General features: G+C 31.1%; 3 protein-coding genes and 1 pseudogene across 3 annotated transcripts; all 4 read right to left on the bottom strand.

Moving 5' to 3' along the window:
• Window positions 1-1,987: 1,987 nt before the first annotated feature.
• On the bottom strand, window positions 1,988-3,522 carry LOC109800652 (RING-H2 finger protein ATL39). The gene is made up of 3 exons (XM_020361463.3): window positions 3,041-3,522; window positions 2,600-2,697; window positions 1,988-2,447 (listed from the first exon to the last, which is right to left on the bottom strand). The coding sequence occupies exons 1-3, from the start codon at window positions 3,197-3,199 to the stop codon at window positions 2,132-2,134; spliced, it is 573 nt and encodes a 190-aa protein (XP_020217052.1). The 5' UTR covers window positions 3,200-3,522; the 3' UTR covers window positions 1,988-2,131.
• Window positions 3,523-13,809: 10,287 nt separating this feature from the next.
• On the bottom strand, window positions 13,810-14,599 carry LOC109788092 (chalcone synthase 2). Its single transcript, XM_083071528.1, has one exon. The coding sequence runs from the start codon at window positions 14,473-14,475 to the stop codon at window positions 13,810-13,812; it is 666 nt and encodes a 221-aa protein (XP_082927654.1). The 5' UTR covers window positions 14,476-14,599.
• Window positions 14,600-16,231: 1,632 nt separating this feature from the next.
• LOC109802415 (chalcone synthase 2 pseudogene) lies at window positions 16,232-16,717 on the bottom strand (annotated as a pseudogene).
• A 3,002-nt stretch (window positions 16,718-19,719) lies between these two features.
• Window positions 19,720-20,448, bottom strand: LOC109802423 (putative xyloglucan endotransglucosylase/hydrolase protein 8). Its single transcript, XM_020363797.1, has one exon. The coding sequence runs from the start codon at window positions 20,446-20,448 to the stop codon at window positions 19,720-19,722; it is 729 nt and encodes a 242-aa protein (XP_020219386.1).
• Between the last annotated feature and the right edge of the window lie 7,166 nt (window positions 20,449-27,614).

Here is a 27,614-nt window from a genome sequence, read left to right as displayed (position 1 = left end):
GAGGGCTTGCTTCAACACCTTAGCCCTACTCGAATTGAGGGGAGTGTACGCCATGTATCGTGGTCCCCTCGGGGGCCGGGCGTTTGAAGGTTCGGCGTTAGCCTTTTTCATCAGTTCTTGGCTCGGCTCCTTCCTGCTATTACCCTCCTCGGCTCTGGCCTGATTTCGGGTTTCCGCAAGCTCCTCCATCTGCATATACTTCTCGGCTCGGCGACGCAAATCATTCATATCGAGTGGTGGTTTCTTACAGAGGCTATTCACGAAAGGCCCCGGTTTCAGGGCAGTGCTCAGCCTGTCTAGGGCGACGGCCGGGTTAAGATCGCCTATCTCCATGGCAATCTTGTTGAATCGGTCCATAAAGCATCTTAAAATTTCTTTTTTCTCCTGACGAATCCCCGCTAGAGCCAACGAGGTCGTCCTATACGGCTTGCTCGTCGCGAATTGTAAAGTGAACTGGGATGACAACTCGCCAAACGAGTCGATGGAAGAACTCGGCAACCTGGTGAACCAACTCAGGGCCCTTCCCTTCAATGATATGGGGAATATTCGACACAAAGCCGAGTCGTCTTGCGTGGAGAGGGTCGCCTGCGTCAAAAAAACGTTCAGGTGTTCGTCGGGATCAGTGGTCCCGTCGTACTTCTCAATTGGGAGATTCTTCCAATGATCCAAAAGAATCGCTTCCATTATCCTCCGTGAGAAAGGATGTCTTAAGGAGTGGACGGTGGTGTCGGCCTTGTTGGCTATCAACGAGGTGACCGGAGTTCGAGTGACCTGGTCGGTTGGGGCGTGATAGGCGGACTCCTCCGCTGCTGTGGGGGTGGACGGCACGAAAGTTTGGTTCAGAATCCGAAGCTCGGCATTTTGTCGACGTAACTCGGCTAGTTCTCGGGCATCGGCTTCTCTTTGCCTTCGGATGGTCTCCATTTCCTCCCTCAACGCACGGAGGTCATCATGCAAATTGGGTTGAGTTCGGTCAGTGTTTGGCTGGACCTGTTGAATCACGGGTTCCGGTTGAGTTCGAGGCATTCCGTACGGGTAGCGCTCTTGGTTGGTCATGACGGGATTGTCTTCGGCGTTAACGTTGGGAATCGGTTGGGTCGTTGCTGATTGTCCTTTGCGGGTCACTACCATGTCTCGATCTCAGTTGGTAGAGTTGAAATAGGGCTAAAGTATCTCTTCGGCCCCACTGTGGGCGCCAAATGTTCCTGTGTTAGGAAACACACTTCGATTATCCTTGTTGTAGCGGGTCGGATCTTAGGTCTCGGTCTTCTCGTTTCTATCCGATTAGTCCGATGTGAGGGGGGCTGTGCCTGCAAAGACACTCCAACGCTCAAGTAAGTGCTCGGCGTAATAAATGCGGTAGGTAAAAATTAGTTATATACCTCGCTAGAACTCTATTTATAGGTACTCGTATTGGGCCGTGATTAAGAATTGGGCCCCAGAAAATTAGGAAGCTAATCCGATGTGTTATGTTAATTAATCTCCATAATTAGCCTGACAGAAGCGCTGGGCTTGGCCGAGCACACCGATGAGTTTTATCTGTTCACGTGTGGTCGGCAGACTCGGGTATTCGGACTAGATGTGTTACAGTGCTGGTGGTCGGCCTGATTACTTACGGGTTCGGATTGTTCGACCCGATTTTTGCATTCTGGTGTTCGGCCCAGTCGGCCTCCATACGGTATAGGTCTATTTATTAATAATAACAAAATTATGTTGTTCTTCAGTTAATTTTTCATTACTTACTATGAGAATCAGTTACTTTAATCGTATCAAGACAAATTCTACATTTTCAACTTGTTTAACTTGTATAGAGTTAGAAACTGTTATGTAACTTTTGAAAGCCTTCTTTTACACTAGTAGATAGAAATGCCATAAAACGAACATACAATTTCATTTCAATCTATTCAAAAGCATCTAAATACCAATAAAAACACACTAGTCTAACCCTTCTTATTATCTGAGTAAATTTTATACGTGTCTTACTAAATATAAAATAATCCAGCATCATTCGGTGAGAGTCAACTAAAATTCACATAATAAATATATCAAAAAGTGTAGTGTTAGTAGCAATGTTCTAGGGAGGTAGTAGCAATGTTCCTTTACATACACAGATTAGGCACACACTACAACATCAGTGTCTGGTGTCTGGTTCTTCCAAAGTTGATTGTGGGGAGTTACTAGCATTATGTTCAACTTCCATCTCATTATCTGTGATCCTTTCTGAAGAAGTATTGGAGTGGGACTCATCAAGAGATTGCCTAATAGTAAATGGTACATGTCTCACATGTTTTGCTTCATTAGCATTCTGTAGTGACAAACGGCACACTGGACACGTGGATTGTTTTCTCAGCCACATATCAATGCAAGAAAGGTGAAAACTGTGGCCACATTTTGGTATGATACGCAATAGTTCTTTTTCTTTGTACTCTGCCAAACATATCACACACCTGTAAAAGCAAACGGAATAATATATCAACATATTGACTTGACTCCTACTTAGAAAATGCCTCTTTTAAATAACTTTTTATAAAGTAAAAAAAGAACATTGTCTATGACCTTGAAATTAGAGAATCGCTAGAGACTACAAACTAGACTTAACTGTGTACTTTCAAAGTTACTGAAGGCTTCTTGGTTGAAATTCAAAGTGGGGATTGCAGCAACAAAAGCAGGTTCAGGGTCATTACCGTGATATTCTGCCTATCAAGTAAACAATGCAAAAATTAAAATCTGAAGCACCCAAAGGGAACAGAACACCAACATGAAGCAATTACACATGCTAATCAATATAAGAGCACCCATTTCTCCATCTGATTGAAAATTTTCATCACATAATCTCTTCTACAAAACTGAATGACACAGTATATATTGACTTAACATAAAGTTGCAGCTATCATTATTCATCAAATATAGTACAACAATTAAGAAACCATAACTTGATGACCCACCAAGAGCTTAACATATTGATTCATTACCTACCTCTAATCATGTTAACTAGCAAAATCAACACACACAAAGAAGTGCAAGTCACAGCTGAAATTACCCGTTCTATATCACTTCTTGTTTCAATTTCATATATAGTCCTTGATCCCACACGCTCTCGTAGTCTTCCACAAATTATTCTGGTGCAAACAAACACAATGAAAGTTGCACTCAACCCAAACCCAATTATAGTAGTCACCAAATTGGTACCAGAACCCATTGTATCCAAGTTCACAAAACCAATCTCCAAGACCAACCACAAACCCCAGAAGCTAAAACAAAAAGACAAGAAGCACCCACTTCACATATAGAACATGAGAGCAGAGTGCGCCCAGGTATCACATAAATACATAATAACCCACAAGCTTCCAAAGATAAATACGGAAAACCGAAAATATTAGGCACCCAATTCAGAACTCTTCATATAAAAAAGAGGAAAAATAAAAAGGAAGTAAAAAAAAATATTTTAAATTTTTTTATGGAATCCAAGTGGCTTTGGTATGACTCAAAGGGCAGATGGATGGTGGGGAAGAGAGAGGATAATTGTGGAAGAAGAACGTTCGTTTTTTTCATTCATATGATATGGAATCGTATTCTTGGTGGGGTCCATGGTATGATTTGACCAACTAACGACAAATCGAAGGGTTGAGGTTGGGTGTCGAATCTTAGGAGTTTTGGCAGCATTGGATCTTAACGGTGGGAAGGAAAGTACTTGTTGTTTTTAAGGTTGAGATTCTGAAAACTCTCGTCCTCGCTACGAGGGAGGCACCTCAAAGGGTGGGATAGCTGGCTCCAAGATTTAACGCGGCTGCATACAGCAGGCAGGATTCGAACCCCTGACCTTAAGTAAGCGTGAATCAACCCCTACCGCTGAACCACACACTTGGAATTGCTTTGCCTTGGTATGCTAGTCTCTTTCTCTCCCTTCCCCCTGGTCTGCCCACTTTAGGATAAGTTCAACTGTTCGAGAATCGCGGTGACGCCATTTTCTTGCAGTTTAATTATTACCCCCCAACTACGATTTATAAATGAAAGTTTTGGATTGTTTTCCAGTTCAAAGTCAAATGATCGGTTAACTTGTTATTTTCAATTTTTGTTTACATATTTATATTATAATTAATCCTCAAGAACATCGTTAGTCATGCTTAGAGATGACACAAGAATGAGAAAAAAGATCATGCGCTGTCCATACTCTTATGTAATCTCATCTCACTATTTATGGTAAGTGTATTGGCTCTTGATATAACTATCTTAAAAATTATATTAATAGCTTTTATTGAATGTAAAAACTTTTGTACTGATCATTGAATTTCAAAAGAATACTTATCTTTGAATATTTGTAGATGAAAATTGATATAAATTTTAAATAAATAATTTATACATATTAGAAAAAATATATTTTGGTAATTATTTTTTGATTTTTACTTTTTAGTGACATTATATTTTTTTTATGTAAAAAAACTTTAAATAATTATCTGTTATTTCTAATATTTGTCTGTATTTAACTATTAGATGGACAAAGTTTCTCAATTTTTATAATAATAATTAAATGAATGTCTATTTAATAATGGAGTTGAGAGCAGAGATATAGGTAGTAAGAAATTTATATTTATAAATATTCATATTTTTAAAATATTAAAATATTTTAATTATATAAAATATTTTATTTTATTTTTAGTATAAATATTTATCATAATTATTTATTTTTTAAAAAAATATATGTTATAAAATTAATTTTTAAAATAAATATATGTTTTTAAATTTTTTATTTTTTATTTATTTTATTTCTTATCTTCTTATTTAAAACTTTATATTTTAAAAAATATTTACAAATAATCATAAATATTCATAGATATATTGCTTATAAAATTCATAAATATTCAATAAATGAATACTTATATTAAATGAGACAAGGCAGGATGGATTACTATTCATCCCCCACTTTATCTTATCTCACTTTATTATTATTCATAATTACAATACTGCAAATAAAATTAATTCTTATCCATCAAATGGATTATAACTCTTGATGAAAAATGAAAATCGTAATTTTAAACCATTAAATTATATATTGATTATTAAAATTAAAAGATAAATGTACATCACTTTTAAAGTTGTCATGTAACAATAAATGACTGTTAGAATCGATAATTCATCTATGGTTGCATGATCTAGATTTATACTTTACATTCCTCATAGTAATTGAAAATTTTTCCTTGATATGCTACATAAATGCATGGAGACATAGAAAGATAGCTAACAAATTTGAAAACTAGTAGTTTTTGTTCATTTATTTTCGAATCCAAACCCTCAATCTTTATAACTAACACTTTCAGCCTCATATTTAAAAAATTATAAAAATTAAGGATAATATATATATTGACACCAATTAAAGCTAATATTTAAAAAAAAAAAAACAGAAACAAAAATCATTTAGTTATGAGACCGATCGTTTGTCATGGACGCTCTCGGGCTAGATGTCTACCCCATGAGACCTCGTTTAGCCACGTCGTAGGTGGCCACTGGCGAAGCATCGCATATTAATCTCTTTCATGCCTCTCTTATCTCCCTCCTTTGCCCTCTTGCAATCTCTTGTGCCTTTGTAATACATTGTTCAACAATTTTTTTTTTTTCGTTATGGAGTATCCAGGACTGATAGTAATGACTAATCTCCTCGCTATATTAAAAGCACTTTAAAAGGTGGAATAGCTGATCCTACACAAGGTAGGATTCGAACTCCTGACCTTACTTAAGCATGGATCAACCCCTATCGCTGAACCACACGCTTTGTAACACTTTTTTAATACTTTCTAAGATTTAACACACTTTGAGCATGTTTGTATTCAAGTCTGAAACGTGAAAAACCACGTTTAACGTGAAAACTATTAATAATAACTTTCACGTTAAACGTGATTTTTCACGTTTCGGACATGAATACAAACACGCTATTTGTTCAACAAATAATCAATTTTTATTCTTAAGAAATGTTAGGAATACACTTTCTAACACTCTTTTAAATACATTTTTTTAAATTAATTAATTAAAAGTTATTAAAATATATAAAAATTGAAAATCACATATCTTATTTAATGATTTTATCTCCTGATTTTGTAATCTTCATTTAAATTAACTGATAATTAAAAAATATTTAAAAAATATTGTTTAACTACGTATATGGAGTCATGTATAATTTGCTCACCTACTATACTACCAACCCCTTAAGGTTTGCATACTAAATATGATTACTTGTATTTTTATTCTAAAGGAATATTGAAGACTTTGTGTAAACATTGCGGAGTATTATTTTATTGCACATTGGTAGTTGTGTCACAATTAATCATTATGTTTAAGAAAAAATATTTGTTTTTTATCAACAACCTACCGTTATTGTTTCCTTCTTCATGCATTCAAAGTTCTAGATGGATAAATTGTTAGTTATTAATAGTATTAAGAACAAGCCCAGATGAAATAATTATTTGTAGATTTGAATCTTATTTCTTTTAGAGATTCCCGTTATAATTAATATAATATTAAGTTGAGCAGTCAGCAAGAAAAGCTTGTAGCTCTGACAAGGAACTGATACAATCACAAAGATAATCCAATCTCATATTCAAGCATTTTATTTGTTCTAGTTCTAGATCTCTTCAATACAAATTATCTCTTCACTTTGCCGTGAAATTATTCTAATGACAAGTTGCAGCTATACTAGGTCACGCTTTTAAGCAAGTCAATTAGCTAGTACTTCATCCACCTATGATGAATACTAACTATTACAGGAGATATCCATAAAATAAAATAAACCTATATATTAATATTTTAACAATTAATATGTACATCACACATCACAGATAGAGAGTTTATCTAATGTACTAAGATTGACCACATGGCAGAATAGGTAGATAGATGAGAAATTATGTTTGGTCTTTATTATTATTATTATTATTGTAACTTTTTATTGATAAATTTTTAATGACTTTTTATTATAAAAAATGAGAATTACAAATAGACTATCAAATTATGTTTAAATAATTAAAATTAAAAGAAAATATACATAATTTATTTTAAGTGGGTTTGTTTAGTTCAAAAAAAGAAAAAGAAAAAAAAGAAAATAGCACGTATCAGTTAAGTCAACAGTAATTTTCATTTGAGAGCTAATTAATTACCAGTAATAATGTTGTACCTTTTTGTTTTGTCCTAGCAGGTTAGTGTCAAATTAAACGTCGATTTATTTTGAATCATAATTAAACGTTAATTTGTCTTGACCAACATAATTTGCGATATTTGAAATGTCCCCGTTAGAGCCAATGTTCCCATATAATAAATGTCCCATACATGAAACGTCTTTGAATCATAATCAAAGCATGTTCCCAATTATAGGTAATGACATGCCTGGGGGCCAATTGAGATCTACATAGATAGAAAGAATTTTGGGAATAATTTATCGTCATTCAAAATAATTTTTAATATTCCCGTACGTTTGGGTCCAAAAACTGAAACACTGATGTAAGAATTAAGATAGAGACCCAAAAAATTATTCATCAGACTCATCAGTGTATAGGTATATATATATATAACTTTTATTAAATATTTTACTGGTTAATAATTTTATATTAAATATAAATTTTATAAATTTAATTGTTAAATTGAAAGTTTATTATTTTTAAATTATATATACAAAATTTTATATTAATTTAAAATAATTTAATATTTTATTCTTATAGTTCATATTTTATTATATTTTGAAATGTATATATTACGTTAATTTTGTTTCATAAGAATCAAATATCAAATCATCTTAGATTAGTATAAAATTTTGTATATATAATTTAAGAGTAAAGAATTTTTAATTTAAGGTTGGATTTATAAAATTTATATTTAATATAAAGTTATTGAGCGGTGTAATATTTAGTAAAAATTACATCGGTGTCATTTGAATTTTTTTTTTTCTCTCTCTATATATATAGAAAGTTATAATAACACGATGTAACTAAAGTAATCAGCAAGAGGGCGCAAATCATAAGGATGAAATAAATAAATAAATAAACTCGTAGCCGCATATATTCCCATATAAAATTTATTATAAATTTTAAATATATAATTAAATAAATATTCACTTAATAATAAATCAGATAGTAAAGTATTCATATTTGTAATTATACTAACACTTTAAAAATATTAAAAATACTCTTAATCATATATATATATATATATATATAAATTTAATTTATTTTTACACTAAATATATGTGTTATAATTACTTATTCTAATATAAAATATTATAAAATTATTTTTTAATATAAATGTGTTTTTAAATCATTTTATTTTGGTTTTCTTTGGTTTTGATCTTTTTATTTAAAATTTTACATTTTTTTTCAAATATATACACTACAAGAAATGTTACTGACATACAAAAAATATTGTTATAAGTATAATATATATATATATATGTATATATTTATTTGACATATAGTTACACACATTTTTAATATTAATTTTTAATGAGATTTAACATATTTTGTTTGTCATTATAGTTTATATCCATACTTTTTAACAATATATCAATATATATTGTATTTATTATGTAGGTAAAATTGTAAAAATAATTTTTAATAATATGTATTGTAGTGTGTGTCAATATACATCAATTTTTTTGTAATGCACAGATACTGTGATGCTAACAAACATATAAAAAAAATTATGAATACATGCATTAATAGTGTGTTAGGAAGAGGTGATTTAGTAGAAAATAAATAAGAAAATGAGAGATTATCAAGGAATTAAAAAAAATATATATTTGGAGAAAATGATTGCATTTGTGAGGAAGTTATGATAGGTTCAATGGATTTAATTCTTCTCTTATGAGTGGATTGATTTGAATTTTTTTCAAAAAAAGTGGTTGAATAAAACTAATCCTACACTATTATTTAAATAATTAGTTAATAAAAGATAAAGATGTAATTATTTAAATATATTTTTATATAAAAATCTAATTATATAAATACAATTTTAAAATAACAATTTTTCTCTATCTCATATAATTATATTTTACCAAACAGTTAAAATTTTTATTTATTTCTTATCTTTTTTCTATTAAATCAATTTTCATCTATTAACTCTTTTTTTTCCCTCTCCTAAATAAAACATAAACGTTGCGAGTGAGAAGAAACTAGTACCCTCCGCTAGTTCTCTACATGTGCATGACCAAAATCACCCGCGTCTGAAAATCTATTGTTGAGTCAAGTAGAGTTCTCTATACAGTAACAAGAGGGACTTAAGAACGCTAACAGCTTGACATCCCAAAAGCAAAAAAGGGATTCTAATCAGCTTTATGCCTTTATCCACTGCACAAATCATGTGCAATTTCATGAAAGTATCTGAATTTGATGGAGAAAAAAATAATGTATTTCAATTTCACACAGCCAGGAAAAGTTGCATTCCCAATAGGAGCTGTAACAAACCATAATTAGGTCCCTTCTCATGTCAAGACATTTGTTTGCAGGGGAGATTATTCACAAAACTAATAACTCATTTCCTAGTAATCGATCATAAAGTTGGGAAAAATACCCCTCTTTTGGGGCTTCATCACAAGTTGAACATTTTGCTTTTGCACATTTGGTTGACCATTCGCTGAACTGATTTAGCTACTTACCTAAAGTTAGCCCCATCTCTTACCCGCAAATAATTTCATACTTGTGGTATGCTGTAAATAATTATTTTTTCAACATTAAAAATAATATTCTACCTAAGGATTTGTTTGGACAAACTTTTGTAAAAACATTTTTAGAAAAAAACATTAGTTTATATATAAACTAATTTGTAACAACTCTTTCATATAACCTTTCTAAAAATTATAAATTAGTTTATGTATAAAACTAATTTTAATTTATGAAAAATATTATTTTATTTTTTATTTATACTTTTCTCCCAAATGTATTTTTAGAAATGTTTATTTAAATATGTCCCAAGTCTTTATGTATCTATCTAAAGTTTATTCAAGCTTGCTCCAAGTTTTTATACATCTATCTTTACTTGTAACCACTGGATCAACCCTGTAGTTAAATAAATTGTTGTTTGAATCTATTCTATTTAATTAATAGTTAATCAGAATGTGAAAATGTTGCAAAACAGTCGTTTTCGCTAGTTAGTTACCCTCCTGCAACCTGCAAGCCCTTTTGGAGGCATTTTATTTATAGAAATATAGGTATACCTTAACATCTCTGCTAAATCGATTGATTCAACCTTCAATTATGATGATGAAAATGAGGTAGCCACGTTAATTAATTTGTCAAAATGCTTAGAAGGGAAAAGAAGTTAAATCATTTCACTAAATATTGTCCAATTTTAGCAAGTAATTGACTATAATACCGAAAGTAATATCTACTGGTGGCCTTGAACACAATCAAGATGAATGCTGATCTAAGGTTTAATGAAGAGTATCAATTTTTTAATATTTATATAAATATGAAAATAAAATTTACATAATTAAATTATATAAAAAAATACTATTATAATAATAAATTAATCAACAATAATTAATTAATTGGTATGTGATATTTCTATTTCTTAATAAAAATTTACTTGTATTTTTAGAAAAATAAATCAGAAATGTTGAATATAAAGAGGAAACAAGAAAGTGTGATATATAACGACTTATTTCTTTTGATTTTTCTTTATCCTATATTTTTTTTATTATTAAAAAATAAGAATTATTTTAGAATTTCTCACTTTTTCATATATATATATATATATATATAATCTCTTGACTCCAATGACGGATACACGTATTGACTTGTGGGGGCAGTTGTTCCCACTAACTTTTCAGGATTTTTTTTAATAATATATATAATATTATATTATCTTTATTTAAAATCTAAAAACAAAAAAATATATAAAAAAATATAAAAAGTTACAAAATTAAAACTGAATTTGAGTCTTGCTGCAGTTATCTTTGTGTGAGAAGGAAGATTTAAAAAAAAAATTTAATATGTTATAAAAGTTAACAACAAATTACATATTTTATTAAAAAAAAAGTTGTTATGCATTTAAATTGTAAATCAAGATAATAAAAAAATATAAATTAAAAATGTATGTATTTTAAGTATAAAAAAAAACCATAAGTTGTTATTAACCTTTTCTTGAATATTTTATATCTTTTTTCTATTTTATTTTTACCTTTTTCAATTCTTTTCATATTTTGAGGTACCCCTCTATCTCTAACATATTTTAAAGTGTAGAAGAGTGAAATTGAAAAAAACAAACAAACAAACAAACTTCTTCTTCCATCTCTTCTCCTTCTTGTTTGAATAGTTAAACTATACATTTAAAGTGATCTTTGAGGTTAGTGTATTTAAAGTTATTGTTTTTATATTACTTTATTTGAATTTTTATTTATTTTCAATGAGAAATTTGGTATTTTAATTTTTATTTACTTATTTTATTTTTATGTTTAGTGTGAGACCCCGTACGGATTTTCTTTCCCCAACCCTCTTCCTCTCTAAACTCTCACTCTCTCATTTCTCTTATCTCACTCTCAATCTTCACCCTTTTCACTTGGACCTTCCTTTTGGCTGCTACTAGGTGGTGGAACTGAGTGAAGTGGGTTGCTAGTTGGTGTTGAAGTTCTCTATTCTCCTTTCTCGTGTTCAAGCTTCCTTCGTTTTCTCCTTGGGTTCTCCCCGAAGCTCGGATTTCTTCGTACCGAGGTAAGGGAAGTTAGTATTTTGCTGCGTTTTTGGCTGGAATACGGGTTTAGGAACTCATTTGGCTGCTGGTGATTGATTGTGTATGGCTGAGCTTGCTGAAAATTGGGGTTTTGGGGTTTTGTGGTTTGGAGTCAAAATTTGGGGTTTTCTTTGATTTGTTGTTGCATGCACATAAAGCTGGTACTTTCGAACTCCTTGATGAAAATGTGACACTTTGAACCGTTTGCATGTGGATTTTCTGTGAAGTTTTGCAGGTTTTGGAAATTTTTCAAACTTGGGGGAGTTACTGATGAGTTCGCGCTGGGCGTTGTTTTTCGCGCCGGGCGCGCGACCACCAGGAGACTCTATTTAGGCAAGCCTGTCGGGCGCAAGGCTGTGTGCGCCAGGCGAGCTTGCAAATGAGAGTCTCTGGTTGGCCCGCACCGGGCGTGACTTGGGCTGCGCCGGGCGCGATATCAATGGTGACATGTTTTGGGTACTCTGGTGTCGCGCTAGGCACGCGTTTAGACTCGCTGGGCGCGGAGGCTCCTTGGGAGTCTCTGCCAAGAGGGCGCTGGGTGCAATGCGAATTGCGCCGGGCGCGAGACCTTGGTAGGTCTTTGCCTTCCCCACGCTGGGCGCGGGTTAGGCCACGCTGAGCGCACGAGACTCCTTGAGTCTCTGCCAGGCAGGCGCTGGGCGCAATTTAGAATTGCGCCAGGCACGTGATGAGAGCCTTGGTGCTCTTGGGTTGAGTCTCGTCGGGCACGAGTACTCTTGCACTGGGCGCGATGGCCCCTGATGCTCTCGGGTTGAGCCGCGCTGGGCGCGACCTCGAGCACGCCGGGCGCGAAAGGGGATATTGAGATATATACATATATTGTTGGGGTTGGATTGTGCTGAACTTGTTAATAAATGTTGTTATATGCTGAGTTGAGTTGTATTTGATAAATATGCTATGATGACTAAGTGATAGAGCTGAGATAATAATATTTAGCTATGTTAGAGGTGTATTGTTGAGCTGAAATCGATGAATTAATATGTAAAATTTTATAGTATAGCGAAACTATAGAAGGTTGGGCCGAATGGTGATAAACAATAATGTGTTAAATTGCTGTGCTGAGTGGTGTGATAATATAGCCGCTAAGTCGGTGCTGGTATTAGCCACATATGTGGTGCTGTTATAGCCGCTAAGTCGGTGATGTTGTTGCCACTTTGCGATGCTGTTATAACCACTTGAGTGGTGCTGTTGTTGCTGCTAAGCAGTGTTGATATTGCCGCATTGCGGTGCTGATATTGTTGAGTGGTATAAGTTGTACAAGTATGATGATAATCTGAAGTTGTTGTTCATTATATTGCTATATGTATATTGTATGTTGATTTTAATTACACTAGCTTACCCTTTGTTGTTTCCATGATGTTGGACTGCAATGATCATACTATGTATGGGAGCAGAGCAGGGATAGGTGATGTCTAGTGATGAGTCTTCAGCGGACCGACGGAGCTGATCTCATTTATGACTCTTTTTGTTGTTGAGCTACTTGGGATAGTAGCATATGATTGTATTTCTTTTTGGTACACTTTAACTCTGTTTCAGATTGGATCATGTATATGTATATTCTAGACTCTATATGTATACAGTTGTTCTTTTCTGTGCGGTGTTTCTAGTGTACTGTGCTGTGTGTAGTGATCAGCCGGGTCGTTACATTTAGAAGAAACATTGTATGTTATGAACATTACTTTAGATAACTAACTTGAAAATTATTTCATAGAAGTATGTTTTGACAATGCCTTTTCAAAATTATAAAGGATTGGTATCTTTCTATGAAGCTTTTGGAGACAAGAAAATATGTTGTATACCATTGATGTATTTGCTTTTAGTGTTATTTTTGATACTACCAGTGGCAACTGCATCCGTTGAAAGAGCTTTTTCTGCTCTGAATATCATCAAGAATTGGATGCGAAATCGTATAGGAAATGAATGGTTAAATAATTGTTTAGTTACATATATATAGAGAGAGGTTTTTGATAGTATTGAAAATGAGAAAATCATTCAATATTTTCAAATTATGAAAATTTGTAGAGAACAATTATGATATGTATTTGTCTTTATAAAATTTTTATTTTATATTTAGATAAATTTATGTATTTAAATATTGCCCCCACTACTTAGAATTCCTAGATCCGTCACTAGTTGAAAGACTTCAACCAAAGCCTTCTCAATGTTCTTTGAAATGAGCCTAGGAACAACCTTGAGAAGATGAAAAGTGAGTCCAACTTCACGAAGGTGGCCATCAATGGCTCGTTCAGTGTCTGGGAGGATTGTTTGTGCAGTGCACACCAATTCAAACAAAGGCTTCTCAACAGGAAAATGGTCTGAGTCAACAATAACAACAGTTGCACCATCTCCAAACAATGCTTGACCCACAAGACTGTCAAGATGAGTGTCAGTTGGGCCACGAAAAGTGACTGCAGTGATCTCAGAACAAACTACCAACACACGCGCACCCTTATTGTTCTCAGCTAAGTCTTTTGCCAAACGTAGAACCGTGCCACCAGCGAAACAACCTTGTTGGTACATCGTGTAACGCTTCACATATGGCCTAAGACCCAACAACTTGGTGATTTGGTAGTCAGCACCTGGCATGTCCACACCACTTGTGCTGCAAAATATGTCCAGGACCAGGCATGTTTGAATTTTATATCTTAGATTTAAGATAAATAAATATATTAAGTTAATTAATAATTTATTTAAAACATTAAAATTTAATTTATAAATATGTAATAAATAAATATTTATAATTTTATAAATCATATTATCATTATAAATTATAAAAAAAAATATTTTAAAATATATAAATTATTATTTAAACTTTTAAATTTATAATAAATAATTAAAATTGTATTATAATATAAATTTTAAATACAAATAAGTAGATTGTGAATTATAAATGTAAGTATATACATATAAATAAAGATTAGTTAAATATAATAAAAGCGGAGTAACAAATAGTAAAGTATGTAAGTGCAACTAGTAATTAAGTTAGGATTTGACTTAAGCTCAATTTTACCCATTAAACTTATTTTCTTCCATATTTTCCAAAAAAAAAATCAATTTAACTAAGTCTCCATCATGTCCATCAATACATATGCTAATTTAACTGAGCTTTGTTCCCACGCTAAACACGAAGCCATTGCTGACAGAGTTATAAAAATATAACAAATGTGGCACCAAGAACTTATGTATGGATGCAACATGTGTTAAATAAAAGAACATTGCTAAAGCCTTCAAAACGTAAGGCCAAAATTATGTCCGAATTATTAAAAAATTATTATTTTTAATAAATTTATTATAAAATAATTTTGTCCGAAATTTCGGACTTACGTTTCGGAGGCTGTAGTCTGAGATGTTCAAAGCTTGAAAGGCTTCAACCAAAGCCTTCTCAATGTTCTTTGATATGAGCCTAGGAACATCCTTGAGAAGATGAAAAGTGAGTCCAACTTCACGAAGGTGGCACTCAATGGCTCCTTCACTGTCCAGGAGGATTGTTTGTGCAGTCCACACCAATTCAAACAAAACCTTTTCAACAGGTAAAGGGTCTGAACCAACAATAACAGTGCTTGACCCACAAGACTGTCAAGATGAGAAGTGTCAGTTGGGCCACGGAAAGTGACTGCAGTGATCTCAAAACAAACCACCAACACACGTGCACCCTTGTTGTTCTCAGCCAAGTCTTTTGCCAAACGTAAAACTGTGTCACCAACGAAATAACCTTATTGGTACATCATGTAACATATGGCTTGGTAGTAAGCACCGGGCATGTTCACACCACTTGGGATGCAAAACATGTCCTGCTCCTGCCATGTTTTAATTTTATATCTTAGATTTAAGATAAATAAACTTATTAAGTTAATTAATAATTTATTTAAAATATTAAAATTTAATTTATAAATATGAAATAAATAAATATTTTTAATTTTATAAATCATATTATCATTATAAATTATAAAAATAATATTTTAAAACATATAAATTATTATTTAAATTTTTAAATTTATAATAAATAATTGAAATTGTATCGTAATATAAATTTTAAATATAAATAAGTAGATTGTTAATTATAAAAGTAAGTGTATATATATAAATAAAGATTAATTAAATATAATAAAAAGTGAAGTAACAAATAGTAAAGTATGCAAGTGCAAATTAATTCAGGATTTGGCTTATGCTAAATTTTACATATTAAACTTATTTTCCTCCATATTTTCCAAAAAAAAATTAATTTAGTTCAGTCTCCACCATGTCCATCAGTACATATGCTAATTTAACTAAGCTTTGTACCCACGCTAAACACGAAGCCATTACTTATGTATGGATGTAACATGTGTTAAATAGAAGAGTATTGCTAAAGCCTCCGAAACGTAAGGCCGAAATTTTGTTTGAAATATTAAAAAATAATTATTTTTTAATAAATTTAATATGAAATAATTTTGTCCGAAATTTCGGAGTTACGTTTCTAAGGCTGTAGTCTGAGATGTTCAAAGGTTGAAACGCTTCAACCAAAGCCTTCTCAATGTTCTTTGAGATGAGGCCCAGGAACATCCTTGAGAAGATGAAAAGTGAGTCCAGTTTCACAAAGGTGGCTATCAATGGCTCCTTCACTGTCTGGGAGGATTGTTTGTGCAGTCCACCCCAATTCAACCAAAGGCTTCTCAACAGGCAAAGGGTCTGAACCAACAATAACAGCAGCTGCACCATCTCCAAACAATGCTTGACCCACAAGACTGTCAAGATGAGTGTCAGTTAGGCCACGAAAAGTGACTGCAGTGATCTCAGAACAAACCACCAACACACGTGCACCCTTGTTGTTCTCAGCCAAGTCTTTTGCCAAACATAAAACTGTGCCACCAACGAAACAACCTTATAGAACTGTGCCACCAACGAAACAACCTTATTGGTACATCATGTAACACTTCTCATATGGCCTAAGACCCAACAAGTTGGTGAGTTGGTAGTTAGCACCTGGCATGTCCACATCACTTGTGGTGCAAAACATGTCTAGTTCCTGACATGTTTTAATTTTATATCTTAGATTTAAGATAAATAAATATATTAAGTTAATAATTTATTCAAAATATTAAAATTTAATTTATAAGTATGTAATAAATAAATATTTATAATTTTATGAATCATATTATCATTATAAATTATAAAAAAAATATTTTAAAATATATAAATTATAAACTTTTAAATTTATAATAAATAATTAAAATTGTATCATAATATAAATTTTAAATACGAATAAGTAGATTGTTAATTATAAAAGTAAGTATATATATATATATAAAGATTAATTAAATATAATAAAAGTAGAGTAACAAATAGTAAAGTATGTAAGTACAACTAGTAATTAAGTCAGGATTTGACTTATGCTAAATTTTACATATTAAACTTATTTTCCTCAATATTTTCCAAAAAAAAAAATATTTTTGTTAAGTCACCATTAATACATATGCTAATTTAACAGAGTTATAAAAATATAACAAATGTGGCACCAAGAACTTATATATGGATGTAACATGTGTTAAATAGAAGAGCATTGCTAAAGCCTCCGAAACGTAAGGCCAAAATTTTGTCCGAAACATTAAAAAATTATTACTTTTTAATAAATTTATTATAAATTAATTTTGTCCAAAATTTTGGACTTACGTTTCGGAGGCTGTAGTCTGAGATTTTAAAGGTTGAAAGCAATGACGGATGCACATATTGACTTGTGGGGGCAGTTGCCCCCACTAACTTTTCAGGATTTTTTTTAATAATATATATAATATTATATTATCTTTATTTAAAATCTAAAAGCAAAAAAAATATAAAAAAATATAAAAAGTTACAAAATTAAAATTGAATTTGAGGCTTACTGCAGTTATCTTTATGTGAGAAGGAAGATTTAAAAAATATATTTTAATATGTTATAAAAGTTAACAACAAATTACATATTTTATTAAAAAAAAAGTTGTTATGCATTTAAATTGAAAATCAAGATAAAAAAAATTATAAATTAATAATGTATGTATTTTAAGTATAAAAAAAAACTATAAGTTGTTATTAACCTTTTCTTGAATATTTTATATATTTTATATATTTTATATATTTTATTTTTACCTTTTTCAATTCTTTTCATATTTTGAGGTACCTCTCTATCTCTAACATATTTTAAAGTGTAAGAAGAGTGAAATTAAAAGAAAAAAAAAAAACAAACAAACAAACTTCTTCTTCCATCTCTACTCCTTCTTGTTTGAATAGCTAAACTATACATTTAAAGTGATCTTTGTGGTTAGTGTATTTAAAGTTATTGTTTTTATATTACTTTATTTGAATTTTTATTTATTTTCAATGAGAAATTCGGTATTTTAATTTTTATTTACTTATTTTATTTTTATGTTTAGAAGAAACATTATATGTTATGTTATGAACAATACATTAAATAACCAACTTGAAAATTATTTCATAGATGTATGTTTTGACAGTGCCTTTTCAAAATTAGAAAGGATTGGTATCTTTCTATGAAGCTTTTGGAGACAAGAAAATATGTTGTATATACATTGATGTATTTGTTTTTAAAGTTATTTTTGATATTACCAGTGACAACTGCATCCATTAAAAGAGCTTTTTCTGCTCTGAATATCATCAAGAATTGAATGCGAAATCGTATGGGAGATGAATGGTTAAATAATTGTTTAGTTACATATATATATATATAGAGAGAGAGAGAGAGAGGTTTTTGATAGTATTGAAAATGAGCAAATCATTCAATATTTTCAAACTATAAAAATTCGTAGAGAACAATTATGATATGTATTTGTCTTTATAGAAATTTTATTTTATATTTAGATAAATTTATGTATTTAAATATTGTCCCACTATTTAGAATTTCTAGATCCGTCATTGCTTGACTCCCTTTCTGTTCTCTTAATAATAATCTCTTATATTTTGTTATAATGTTAAAATAAAATTAAAAACTTATATTTGTTAGTCATTACAAATTTCTTAATGATTACTATTATTTTTAATTTTTTTTATTATAATAAATTAAGAGTTCAAGGTGAAAGTTTAAATATCTTCACACAAATAGGGAGCCTGATGTCGTGAAATAGTCACTTCACACAAATATTTTATGTGCAGAAGACCGAAAAATGTCAAGGGGCATCACGCCTTCCATGCATGGTCACCTCTATGCAAGCTCGCAGGCTTGTGGTGAAAATTAAAATAGAGCACGAAAGAGAGAAGGAACCGCTCAACCCTTTGGAAACGGTTGAACAAAGGGCTGAACCATTCTGAAACCGTTGAGGGTCTGGATACAATGATTAAGTTATTTGTACAGTGATAAAGATAGTGTTTAGACATCAACTGAATTTATGGATCGTAGTGTTTAACAGTTATTTGGACATCAACCATTCGTACAGTGATTAAGTTATTTTGTTAAGAGTTGATGATTTTTATTAGAGTTTTGTTGTTCCTTGTGTTTGCAAGTCTTGGAAGCCAAGAGTTTTAAGTACTTAATCTTTTGAAAAGGGTTTGGTACTTTCATGACCCCAAGCATCAATGGAGCAGGGAAACCAACCTACTTAACCATTTCCAAACAATTTATTATCTATTTCACAGATACTGCATTGCATGGAAGACATCATGCCCCTAAGTTTTCTGTTTCACAAGTTCTGCATGTAATGCCTCACTGGCTCTGACATTTTTACATGCATACAAGACTTCGAAACCAATGATATTTTTTTAGATGTCTACTTGGTCGAAACAATTTATTATGATTATTTTAAATATTTATTTTATTTTATTGAGGTTAAAAAGCCGATAAATAGATTCTAATAGCAGAACCATATCCTTTTCTAAATCATTTCAGAAATGCCAAAAATAAAAGGAATCAATCTGATAAAAAAAAAAAACCTCGTAACAGTTGAATGAGCATTGATAATTGATAATATTTGCAGAATGAGGAATAAGAAAAAGAAAATAGAGAATCACATAGGAGGCAACAGAAGACAAGGTTCAACCGACAGCAGTGCGAAGGGGAACACGAATGTCCTTATAGAGACAAACATAAGGCTGATCCTTCCCACAATACTTGCCACACCAGCTGCCCTCATCGATCCCACTGGCATCCCAAATGGAAGCGTACAAAAACATGGGCTTTCGGGGGAACCCCTCACCCTCACCCTCCTTCCTCTCCTCCCTCCTCACCACCTTCCCATCCACGCGCCACTCAATCGCCTCGCTCCCCCACGCGAACACATACTCGTGGAACCCATCGGAGGCGTCGAAGCCCAGTTCGTGGAACCGCTCCCTGTTCCCAGCGCCCTCCGTGAAGACGTTGGTTTGCACCAGGCTCCTGTCCCTGCCGAGGAACTCGAAGTCGATCTCGTCCTGCGACTTGTCCCCCTCAAGGGAGGAGAGGTACAGGTTGAAGTTCAGGCCGCTCGTGTCGCCTCCCGGGCACCGGATGCGGGCGCTGAAGGTGCCGGAGTGGAAGCGGGTGGCGGTGCGCCACCGAGCCCCGCCGCGGTGGTCGTAGGTGAGGGCGATGGTGTTGGAGGCGGCGCAGTGGGAACAGGCCTCGGGGGTGTAGTCGATTACGATCTCTTTCAAGGGATGCGTCTCGTGCAGAAGAAGCGCTGCATCGGCCATTGTTGCAGATTGCAATGCGGAGACGGAGAGTGGTGTTCCGAAATGGATCAGAGATGAGATTCGGATTGGGTTCGGTGGCCACGCGTTCACCATTAATTATCTTGTTTCCTACTTTTTCTTTTCTTTTATTTATTATTATCGATCGGATAAATTTTATATCTCTAATAATTACATGAAAATAAAAGATAAATATTAGAAATTATAAATATTATTTAAAAATAATATAATATTTTTTTAATTCAAGAATATAATAATTTATTATAAAATAAAAATAAAAAAGTGATTATCAAAATTTATAGATATACATAGATAGATAGATGTGAAAAATTATAAATAATAAAATTAAATTTAATTATAAAACATTATAACTTTTAAAATGATAAAACTAAATTATCTTAAAAATTGGTAAGTTTATTGTACTCTTTCTAATTAAATTTTTATTTTAATATGTACATTGTAAAAATTTAATATTTTCTATATATAACTAAAATTTATAATAAATTATATATTAAAAATATTATGTTTGAATATATAAATTATATTTTAAATTTATATAAATAGATGTTTTTTAATATATAAGTTATATTTTAAATTTATGATAAATAGATGTTTTTTAATATATAAGTTTATAAAAAAATAATAGATTACATATTGATTGTATAAATTCAATTAAATAAAATTAAAATAGTAATAAAAAAAATTATATTAATAGTAAGGTTTGATTAATTAACACTAGAATGAGCACCTTATTTGAATTTTTTTGGCTAGTTTAAATAAAAAAAATTAAAATTACAAAAAAAAATGTTACTTAACTGATAATTTATTAAAATATTTTTTTTTCACGTTGAGAATAATACAAATAAAATGTCACTGGTCAAATAAAACAAAGAAAATGTTGGGGATCTCAAACGTGTTCAATAATTTTTTAAATACACAAAAAAATCTAGGCCCGAGACGTTTTTGTGTTGAAAAGTTTTGGTACACAATAAACGTTAGGAGAATTAGTAATTAGCATTGTTTGACGGAGAGGATGATGCCTTTGGCCCCAGAGAACGCTTACAAATAAAACATTTTACCTAATTGGAATGAAATGAATCATCACTCAAATTTCCGACTTTCCATATATGAAAAATTTGCATCCCTATTATACTAACTTAAAACAGTGTTAAATTTATTAAAACATTTTTATATCGTGTTAAACGTTCTTTTGACCAAATGCAGTGTTTTAGGGTGTATGGAATTATCTCTTTAGGGTTATACCTAATTAGTTTTTAAAAACAATTAAAACCAATGGAACGGGCTTCTGTTTGAACTTTAGTGTATTCATGTCATGACATAAGAGTGAATGCCACGGTATATACTTGATTTTGGACTTTCTTTATTTCATTTTCACTTCTATTGATCTCTTTGGCCTTTTATTGATTTTTTTTACTTCTAATATTCTAATAAATTGTATTTCTTTCTTGTCCTTTTGAGATCAATTTTAACTTGTAAAAAGTTTAAAAAAAAAATTCAAGAATTCAGTAAAAGAGTTTTCAACAACAAGCATTAAAGCTCCAATTAAATTTTCAAGATAACGTAAGAATGTATATAAATTAAGCTAAAATCATGTTATTAATGACAAAAATAAATAACAACAAGAATTATCATGTAGAGATTTAAATGAGATGAGTAAAGATTGTAAAGACAGTATTCTAGTATGAAATCTCTTCTGAAAAAAATTTAGAGGTTATCCCAATTCAAAACATTCACTAAGTGTAAATATCTATTTTTTTTAGACTTAGGAACTCCTGTATATAAATTCGGGTGATATTTTAGACATGAATCTCTTATTTCTTGTTATAATCCTATAAATTATGGTGTATCCTTATTAACATTAGTAAGTTCATAAATATTGACATTTATAAATGTTACCTTGTTTATTCTATAAATCATGATGTCTTATCCTCAATTGATTACAAGAGAAATGATTTAGAAGCCAACCAAGTTTTGTTACGTGGTGTATTTGAAAAGTCGGTCAATTATCAATTAAAGGACCTACTTGATTTACTTGGTTGATAGGAGATCACTATGATACATAGTTCTCTAGACTTGTGTCAAAGACGCAAAAAATCTAAGTGATAAAGTTATTCGATTGCTAGGAAACCAATATAGTACATGGTTCCCAAGCATAAGTACTAAAAGTGGGAATAGTTTAAGGAATTAATCTATTAAATTGTTAGAGATTGGCACAAACCAAACATGTATAACTATATATATCCTTTGATATTCATATTCCTATACTTACTTATATATGACCTCCGAATAAATAAATAAATAAATAAATAAATAAATATATATATATATATATATATATATGTGAATATCTATTATTACTTAATGATTTAAATTTTATTTAACAAGTCTAAAAAATTGAATGAAGAATTTTTAATATAATATATATCATTAATTTACCGACCAACTTAACATTCTTATAAAATTGAAAGTATCTCAAATCACGTATCAAATTTAATTGTATATCAAAATTAATGATTATAATATCAAAATGGCTTAAATTTAATATACTAACTCACTTAATTTAGTTCAAAATCTATAGTTATTTATCTCTCTCATATATTAACAATAAAAACCAAAATCGAAACTAAATTATTGTCATTCCCTTCACAAATTCAAATTTCATTTTGACATACATATCTTTAATTTCAAAAACACGGTTGCGTCGCTTCTATTTTTAATTTTTAGTACATCTAATTGTAGATAATTTAGAAAAAGAACATACTTTTTGTTTCATGAGCTTCATCTAAGTCATGATCATGAAGAGTGTGATCATGCTTCTTAATAGTGTCCTTATCACGGTCAGAGTATTGTTCTTCTACACCATGTGTCATTATATTCAAAAGGTTCAATAGAAAAAGAAACAAAGAAATTTATTAAGAAAATATTGGAACCTTAAAAAATATGAGTTAAAATATAATAGAACTTAATTCCAAATGTGATTCATACCAAGTGTGACACCCTTACTACCCCAACACATATTGTAATGATGCAAACTTACAAATAAATCTTTCAATTTCGGTAAAAAGGTTCATATGAGAAACTTCAAAAAATTGTTCTTCAATAACCACAATAATAAAAATTTAGAAAATGAAACACAAGAGTTTACAAATTATTTTCAAAATAATATTTACAATTCCAAATCCATATAAAAATCTATGTCCTAAAAATCCTCTGTCCCGATGTCACAATATCAGAACATACCCACAATTCAACTGTTGACATTCTAGATGTCACTCGTAGCTGGATCTTCCTCACCTAAAACATCTACAATTTGTACGGTGAGAAAAGAAAACATCTATATGTAAAACACATACAAACACACAACAATGTAATCTCATCATAACTCATTATATAATGAAATATTTACAATCATTTCTACATATCATAATTCTATCAATCATGCATCAACTTCAGATCACAATTTCACACCAATCCATCACAAATCTTGCAATTAACATTATGTCAAGGTCACGCCTGTAGCATCTCTTGTCCAAGGTCGTTCCACCCCCGACATAAGTATTAATTGCCTTATACATCTCACCCTATGCCAAGGTCACGCCTGTAGCATCTCTTGCCCAAAGTCGTGCCACCCCGACATAAGCATGAGAAATCACACATCCTACACTATGCCAAGGTCATGCCTGTGACATCTCTTGTCCAAGGTCGTGCCACCCCTGGTCACTAGCGTGAGGAACCACAATCACATTCACACATCCTACACTATACCAAGGTCACGCCTGTGAAATCTCTTGTCCAAGGTCGTGCCACCCCTGGTCACTAGTGTGAGGAATCACAATCACATCATATTCATATTCAATACATTTCATCTCATAACTTAATTCCATATCACATACACTTAATAGATAAGTCTAACAAAATAGTGGTTCACATACTCCTCAAGCAATTCACCATGAATTTACATCTAGATCATCCAATTTTTACCATATAATATAACAATAATATTTATAAATTATTATAACACTCAATTGAATCATCAATTTAATACAATATTAAATCAAATAGTAAAACTCCAAATTTTTCAAAACCTAACTCACAGACACTTTTCTATAATTTCGTTCTCTCTCCCAAATCATCATTTTTACAAATTAAATATATATTCATAATCCTAAATTCATACAGAATCACATAAGACCAATAATTCTTCAAACAGAAATAATTATAAAATTACTCATAATCCTACAAGCTTCCTCTTCTACCCAATTCCCTCATGTAACTTTGCATACAAATAACCCCTTTTCCCCATACCTAGATAAACAGTAGCTGAAACTAAGGATCTGGTTGATTTTCTCCGCTAGGTTCCCCTCGGTCTTTAGAGAGTACAGAGGAAGAAAAAAGAGTAAAGAAGAAAAAGAGTCAGAAATGAAAGGTGTGCTTTTTAGAAGTGCTAGAACACTCTATTTATAGGCATCAAGCGTTGTCGGAACGGTCCGTTTCAAATCCGGAACGCCCCGTTCTGGACTCTGACGACATGTTTAAAATTCACAACCAAAACGGCCCGTTCTCAAACCAGAACGGCTCGTTCTGGGGTTGCATTTAACCCATAATGTCTATATTTGGAACGCCCCGTTCCAATTTAGGGTTATAGGTCATTTTGGTGGTCTGGAAAGGCCCGTTTTGAGCTACAAAAAATGAGTCTTTTTAGTAGTTTGGAACGGCCCGTTCTAGGCTACTAAATTATCCTAAAAATTATCACATTACCCTCAATAAAGATATGAAAATTGGGGTGTTACACCAAGACACAGTGGGGATGAATTTGGAATAATGGGGAGATTGAAAATTGATTGGAATGAGAAAATCATAAAAAGTGAGAATGAAAAGAAAGTACAAAAAAGGGAGAGAGAATTTTTAAGAGTGAAAAGATAAAAATAGATAAAAGCATAGGTATGTTGAACGATTATTATTTTAAGAGAAAGTAGTTAAAAGAGAGTAGTTATTGTTTTAAAAGAAAGTAATCACTAATAAGAAGTAAAGTTGGATAAAGAAAAATGAAGACCAAAACCTTTTTGTATCCCATTTATTTGTTACTAAATTACTAGATGGGTTGAGACACTAATTATGTCTCTAATAGATATACATAAATAAAACATTAAAAGGTTATATTTAATTATTTAAAGATATATAATTTTTATTTTTTTACATATGGCAGAGTATAATAATTCATTAAAAAGTGGATACAAAAAATAATTATATATATACTCCTAATATATCCTTTATAGGTATAGATAGAAATTAACATATCAATTATTAACCAATATCTACTTCAAAAGTTGTATAGCTCTCCTTTTAATAGATGAATTAACTTTCTTTGAAAATCTTTTCATCGATCAAAATATTTCAAGATCTCAATTCATCGATTAGTTTTTAACCAATCAAAACTCTAGCTTCAAGAATTATGAGATCAAGTCAACTTCATTAGTACTAGCAGACACACTTGTTGATTTTATCGACGAAGAAGAACATTAGTTTTGCTAGCTTACACTGAAAATTGGACAAAACTTTGGAATTTTGGAACGAGTTAACCTTTCGGGGAACATGTTACAGTAGCCATAAAATAAGATGCAGTAGTTCCCTCACAATCCCACAAACTTTTGAACACATAGATAGGATTCCCTCCATTAATGGTCCTTTAGTACTAATCATGCACTTAACATAATCAATCTCATAATTTGATGTAACATCCCTTCTCTTGATCATCATTGGATAGTTGCAGCATTACACAAACTCAAACGTGCCATGTGTCATTCTAAATACATAATTATCCCAAATTCCACGATATTTGTGGACAAATCTCGTTCCTCCAAGTTAACAAAGAACGTAACCAGTAGCATCTTCATTTAGGTGATTAGTCCCAATTCAAATGGACCACGTCTTCAACAAGAGGACAAAATAGCCATCTTAATTTCACCCACTAAACTCAAATTGCAACAAATTTATATTCCCTAATTATATCTTATAAAAATGTGATGAAAGCATTAAGGGTATATGGAAACAGCAGAAGAGACAGGGGAACAAAAGGGTGGACCCTATGAATCATTCTATTAACAACGGCAAAATTCCAATACGTCACTAGAAGCTATAAACAAACTTTTTATCGATGGTTTTTTAAATTTCTCTTTTGTTCTTGATTTAACGTTGCGAACCCGTTCTTCTTTAACAAGATGACAAACTTTGACGGCCCTTCTTTTGTTTGATTCTACCTGTATTATACTATTATTTGTTTTAAATTTACTTTTCATATTGTTTTGATTGTAAGTTCACTAATATTATTAAAATTCTTATGTTTATGTTTGAGTATTGTTTATCTTGATGTTTATTGTCACGATTTTGTTCTTAAAAATAAGTTTTGACAAGTTAAAAAAAAATATTTATAAATAATTATTAATCTTAATTCTAAGTGATATAAGATTTTTAAGTATATTGAAATAAGTTCCTTGATTGAGATTATGGGATAAGATTTCGATTATTAAACTATGAAATAAGATTCTTTTATTGCTAATATTTCAATTATAAGTGTACAACATCATTAAGATCACTACATATAAAATATTATTATTTGCTTTGGTGCATATTAAAAAATTACTATTTTATTTTTAGAAAAACACTTCAATGTATTAAGAAATATAAACAATTCTTAATTCCAATTCTTGAAGGATGTGAAAATTTTAAATATACTATAACACATGCATTTAAAAAATAAATAGTCTCGACTATTTGGTATATAAGAGAATACCTTAGTTCACACACATCAATTTTTGTTTTTTGTTTTTTTGTTTTACTATCATGTATTACTCGGCTACAGCTTAAGCCACTTGCGTTCCTTAATTAGCTTCTTACTAGTTATGGATAAACTACCCATTTCAATAAAACGTATACTCGATCCACTTGGGTAGATTAGTTCCTTAACATACTGAATATGTTTTGTTTAATTTGTTTTGAAAATAATCATTTATAGTTGTAGTTTTACGAGATTTTTTTAAAATTAAAAATCAAGTGTTTGTTTTCATGAAAATAATTTATACTAAACATACATTATGATTTGGTTCATAATTGTACTGGACATTTTAATGATAGAGAAAAAAATGATTTTCCAAACTTTGATATTAAGGTCAGATGGAAAAGTAAAAGTAAATGTAACTTAAAAATAATAACAATATAATAATACTTTTACTAGCAACGGTAAG

The sequence above is a fragment of the Cajanus cajan genome, chromosome 3 (genome assembly GCF_000230855.2).
Source record: "Cajanus cajan strain Asha chromosome 3, NIPB_CcT2T_4, whole genome shotgun sequence".
Taxonomy (NCBI): Eukaryota; Viridiplantae; Streptophyta; class Magnoliopsida; order Fabales; family Fabaceae; genus Cajanus; species Cajanus cajan.
This window is presented reverse-complemented; position numbering and strand designations above follow the sequence as displayed.